The sequence below is a fragment of the Anomaloglossus baeobatrachus genome, chromosome 2, assembly GCF_048569485.1.
Source record: "Anomaloglossus baeobatrachus isolate aAnoBae1 chromosome 2, aAnoBae1.hap1, whole genome shotgun sequence".
Classification (NCBI taxonomy): domain Eukaryota; kingdom Metazoa; phylum Chordata; class Amphibia; order Anura; family Aromobatidae; genus Anomaloglossus; species Anomaloglossus baeobatrachus.
Window position 1 is genome coordinate 785,496,130 of NC_134354.1, and position 5,881 is coordinate 785,502,010.

The 5,881-nt window shown below is 47.1% G+C and overlaps 1 protein-coding gene across 1 annotated transcript; it reads left to right on the forward strand.

The window, feature by feature from the left end:
• Positions 1-925: 925 nt before the first annotated feature.
• LOC142290746 (heat shock 70 kDa protein-like) lies at positions 926-3,238 on the forward strand. Its single transcript, XM_075334739.1, has one exon. It carries the CDS (start codon positions 935-937, stop codon positions 3,134-3,136), a length of 2,202 nt encoding a protein of 733 aa, XP_075190854.1. The 5' UTR covers positions 926-934; the 3' UTR covers positions 3,137-3,238.
• The last annotated feature ends 2,643 nt before the right edge of the window (positions 3,239-5,881 follow it).

Consider the following 5,881-nt stretch of genomic DNA (forward strand, 5'->3'; position numbering starts at 1 on the left):
TGCCGGATCCTTTGCATCAGGAAAAAAAAGGATTGTGCCTGAATGCAGAAAACTGATGTGTGAAAGTAGCCTTAGCCGATGCGGCGGCCGGATGGAACGTTGCCTAGCACGTTTTTTCGTGCGGCAAAAAAAACCGCATCGCGCCGCATTCGGCCGATGCGGTACATTATTCAATGCATGCCTATGGCGGCCGGATACGGCGCGATGCGGCAAAAAACGCATCCGGCCGCCGCATGCGGTTTTTGCCACTGCGCGTGCTCAGTAGCATGCAGCAAGCGGCAAAAATCGGTCGGGCCGCATGGGAAAAACTTATGCAAAGGATGCGGTGTTTTCACCGCATCCGTTGCATAGCTTGCACAGCCGGATTGAGCCGCAGAGCTCAAACCGGATGTGTGAAAGCAGCTGTACCTGAGGATGTTCTCATCAGAGCTTTCTCATTATAATGTACGACCTCAATCTCTCCCCATTATACAGCAGCCTCCCCCTCCTTTATGTGGTGGTTTCTTCTCACTGCTGACTATTCCAATCTCTGCACGGATTGTTCCATTATGAAGATGGGGGTCTACACTTGTGTCGGTTGTTAATTATGGGGAAAACAAAATGAAGTGTCTCAGAAGTTTACAGGGAGCAAGGAGAGGCGGAAACACCGGGACCGAGGGCGGAGCGGCGGAGTAATCACTGTCACCGCAGAGATACATTACCGGCAGATGTATATTTTCTCTGGAAAGTCAGAGCTGCTGGAAACACCGAGAACCCGTCAGCCAATAGCAGCTTCTGGAAACTTCCCGCCCAGTGACATCATCGGCAAATCTAATTGGTCAGGACGTTCCAGTTCTGGAAGCAGCTGGAAGAGTCTTGAGTGACGACATCGCCAGAGCTCGACTGTGATTGGCTGACTGCACGGGAAGGTTCAGGAATGTTCAGGAAGGTTTCTATGGACACGGAGCTGCGTGTGGAATGGAGAGTGCTGATTGGCTGTTACCTCAGAGGCTGGAATGCGGCTGACAGTATAAATACACATGACAGAAGCTGCTCAGGCAGAACTCGGCTGAGGAAAGAATCCAGACGCTGGAGGCAGCGAGGAGAACAGAGGCTGACAGACCCCGCAGCGCCTGACACCAGAACAGAGGAAAGAGCAGAAGCTCCACACCAGACCCAGCAGGAGAAGCCATTCAGAACTTCTACTTCGCACACATCTACCATCATGTCTGCCAAGAGAGTTGCAGTCGGCATTGACCTGGGCACCACCTATTCCTGCGTTGGCGTCTTTCAACATGGCAAAGTGGAGATCATCGCCAACGACCAGGGAAACCGCACCACCCCAAGTTACGTGGCCTTCACCGACACCGAGAGACTGATCGGCGATGCAGCCAAGAACCAGGTGGCCATGAACCCACAGAACACCGTATTTGATGCCAAGAGGCTGATTGGCCGTAAGTTTGACGACTCTGTGGTGCAGTCTGACATGAAGCACTGGCCGTTCACGGTGGTGAGCGATGGAGGAAAACCTAAAGTGACTGTGGACTACAAAGGGGAACAGAAGACTTTTTCTCCTGAGGAAATCTCCTCCATGGTTCTGCTAAAGATGAAGGAGACGGCCGAGGCTTATCTGGGTCATCCAGTGAAGGACGCTGTTATTACCGTCCCGGCCTATTTCAATGATTCCCAAAGGCAAGCCACGAAAGACGCGGGAGTCATTGCTGGATTAAATGTGCTGAGAATCATCAATGAGCCCACAGCAGCCGCCATCGCTTATGGTTTGGACAAGGGCAGTCGTGGAGAGCGCAACGTCCTGATCTTTGACTTGGGAGGAGGCACCTTCGATGTCTCCATTCTAACCATTGATGATGGTGTCTTTGAGGTAAAAGCCACAGCTGGTGACACCCATCTGGGAGGAGAGGACTTTGATAACCGTATGGTCAATCACTTTGTGGAGGAATTCAAACGCAAGCACAAGAAGGACATCAGCCAGAATAAGAGAGCACTGAGAAGGCTCAGGACAGCCTGTGAGAGAGCAAAGAGAACCCTGTCCTCCAGCAGCCAGGCCAGCATCGAGATTGACTCTCTGTATGAGGGCATTGACTTCTACACCTCCATCACCAGAGCTCGCTTTGAGGAGCTGTGTTCAGACCTCTTTAGAGGTACCCTGGATCCAGTAGAAAAGGCCCTCAGAGATGCCAAAATGGACAAATCCCAAATTCATGATATAGTCTTGGTCGGAGGATCAACACGCATCCCCAAAGTGCAGAAGCTACTTCAAGACTTGTTTAATGGGAAAGAGCTGAACAAGAGCATCAACCCTGATGAGGCTGTGGCCTATGGAGCTGCTGTGCAAGCTGCCATCTTAACTGGTGATAAGTCTGAGAAGGTCCAGGATCTGCTTCTTCTGGATGTAGCACCACTCTCCCTTGGCCTAGAAACAGCCGGTGGAGTAATGACCGTTCTGATCAAACGAAACACAACGATCCCAACTAAGCAGACACAAACCTTCACCACTTATTCTGACAACCAGCCAGGAGTCCTCATCCAGGTGTATGAGGGTGAGAGAGCAATGACCAAGGACAATAATCTTCTAGGCAAGTTTGAATTAAGCGGGATACCGCCAGCCCCACGTGGAGTGCCACAGATTGAAGTGACTTTTGACATTGATGCCAATGGTATTCTCAATGTATCTGCTATGGACAAAAGCTCTGGCAAACAGAACAAAATCACAATAACCAATGACAAGGGCAGACTGAGCAAAGAGGAGATCGAGAAGATGGTGCAAGAGGCCGACAGGTATAAGGCTGATGATGACACCCAAAGAGAGAGGATTGCTGCAAAGAATTCCCTGGAGGCTTATGTCTTCAATATGAAGAGTGCAGTGGAAGATGACAATGTGAAGGACAAGATAAGTCCTGGAGATAAAAAGAGCATTGTGGAGAAGTGTAATGAGACCCTAGCATGGCTGGACAAGAACCAGTTGGCTGAGAAAGAGGAGTGTGGCCATCAGCAGAAAGAACTGGAGAAGGTGTGCAATCCCATCATCACCAAACTGTACCAAGGGGCAGCCACAAGTGGGATGCCAGGTGCCAGCTGCAGTGCCCAAGCAAGAACGGGCAGCAATACAGGACCCGTTATTGAAGAGGTGGATTAAAGGCAGTGGTATAAAAATGAACTTGCATATCTGCCCCAAGCAGACATACTGAATATATTTTTACTATTTTGCAATTGATAATGTTTTGTTTCATTGTGTTAATAAAATGTACTTTATTTTTGTCTACATAATTGTGTTTGTATTTATTTTAACAAGATTTACTAAGTGGTATTAGTAAAGATTAGAAACTAATGAATTAGTAATCAGTAAATAGATATAGATAAAAATCTGCAGCTACCTATTATCCAAGAGTTTGTTTCTATTTCGGGGACCGATCATCACCTGATAATTATGTAATGTGTGAAGGTGGAAAGAGAAGACAATTCACCAGAATCTCTAACTGGAAAAGTATTGGAGTGGTAATGCTGCACACCGCCACATACTGACTCTTATAGGGGACTTCCCAAGTCAATTAGGACAGACCCTATATCAGAGGTCTCAAACACGCGGCCCGCGACCAGCATGCGGCCCCTAAGGCTGCTTCGTGTGGCCCCCAGGCCCGTGCCCCCGTTGACTATCGTGGCCGGTGCAGGGGCCGCAGCGACTGTCTGCTCTTTATGTCAGATGAATGTTTTTCCGGCGCTGCGCTCTCAGTCCAGCGCTCTGTGCACAACTATTCCTCCAGTGGAAACTGCCTGACCTCAGCTGCTTACCTCTGATTGGCGGACGGCTAAGGCTGCATTGCAAACGTGCACAGATAGCTTGACTCTGCGCGCGCAGCGCCGGCAAAACAATCATCTGACATAAAGCACTGAGGGGCTGCGGTCCCTGCACCAGCCACAATAGTAAATGGGGGCATGGGCCTGCAGACAGCAAGAAGCAGAGATGAGGCAGCCGAGGGAACATGGAACAGTCGAGAAGAATGGGATTTTTTTTTTTGTGTGTGTGTATGTAAAGAACGGCACTTTAAGGGACCATTATGGGACATAACTACAAGCAGAGGACCAGGAAAGGGCACATTACTACAAGAAGAGGACCTTCATGGGGAGACAGTGATGGGACACATTACTACAGGATGGGCACATTAATATAGGATGGGGTCAAGGTGGGCACATTACTACAGGATGGGCACATTACTATAGGATGGGGACAAGTGTGAACACAATACTACAGGATGGGCACATTACGATAGCATGGGGACATTACTATAGGATGGGGATAAGGCTGCGGACATTACTTTAGGATGGGGACAAGGATTGGCACATTACTATAGGATGGGGACAAGTATTGGCACATTACTATAGGATGGGGACAAGGATTGGCACATTACTATAGGATGGGGACAAGGATGAGGCACATTACTACAAGATGGGGACAAGGATGGGGGACATTACTATAGGATCTGGACAAAGATGGGGAACATTACTATAGGATGGTGATATTACTGTACGATGGGGACTAGGATGGGGAACATTACTATAGGATCTGGACAAGGATGGGGAACATTACTATAGGATGGTGACATTACTGTACGATGGGGACTAGGATGGGGCACAATACTACAAGGGGACAAAGATGGGCACATTACAACAAGATGGGGAACATTGCTAACAGATCTTGGCCAAAATTTTTATATGGTGCTAACTGTAAGACTAATAGTTACAAGAAAGGGATAAAATGTAAAAAAAAAAATTCAAAATAAGGCATGATATTTTTTTTTTACAATCACATTTTTTTAATTTCTTTTTTTATATTTAAACAAGGAATGTGCACGTTTGTTATAATAAACAAGTGAAAAATGTTCAAAATCAGTGATCCAAAGGTGTGTAAAAAAAAAAAGTTACCAATAAAAATGTCACTTTCTCCTTCAAAGAATGCGGCCCCCCCAAATTTTTTTCCTCTGTGCATCCCAAACACCCAGCCGAGGTTGACACCTTTGCCGTACATGGTGGATAGATGGCGGCATCGGTGGATTAATTTTAGTAATCTTTTCCATCTGAAGATGCTGGATACTGTTTTTCTTCTCTTTGAATATTGTTTGGCTGATGGACTCGGTGGTTTTCCTAGCACAAGGAACGGCAAATCGGTTAAGAAGCAGCTGCTGAATGAATTTGGCACAAGGTTCAGCTGTTTGTCGCCATCAGGGTCTGGAGAAAATTTCTGCCATAATTTACACCACTTTTGTAATGTAAATTATGATGAATGTGTCAGTTGTGCTCAGCCATGTCCCCTCTCATCTATGGAAACAAGGAGGACAAGGAGTTTTAAAGGTACAAAAGTTAAAAAGTAATTTTTATTGGAACAAATATATTAAAAAATAGAATTATGCATTTTTCCATGTGACACAGTTATAATACAATATTGACAGCAAATATGGTCAGTACAAAAGAATGGTACAGTGGGTACACAGACGAGAGTGAACCTAATGAGCACCCTAAATCAGGTGACCCAAAAAATGAAGGCCGAAACAACGGCTAAAAATGAAGGTCAAAAGTGAAATCCTGGGCGCCCGGTACACAGAGCCTGCAGATGGTAAGCGAAGGAGAAGCATGACCCATGAATAAGCGACCATAATCCATTGCGAAACGTATGTCGGGTACTCCACGTGGAGCACTTCTTCCTGCAGGCTTTGCTTACCGGCGTCCCAGGTATCACCGCTGATTTTTTGCTATTCGTTACTTGGCGATCAGCTCAGGCATAGGTATTGGACGTATACCCGGTCGGCTTTGAGTACCGGCGTCCCAGGCATTACTGCTGATTGTCTGCTAGATGTTCATTTGGCGATCAGCTCAGGCTTAAGCATTG

Bases quoted from the DNA above. Each gene is read 5' to 3' on its own strand.
- LOC142290746 (XM_075334739.1), top strand. From the start codon at position 935: ATGGACACGGAGCTGCGTGTGGAATGGAGAGTGCTGATTGGCTGTTAC.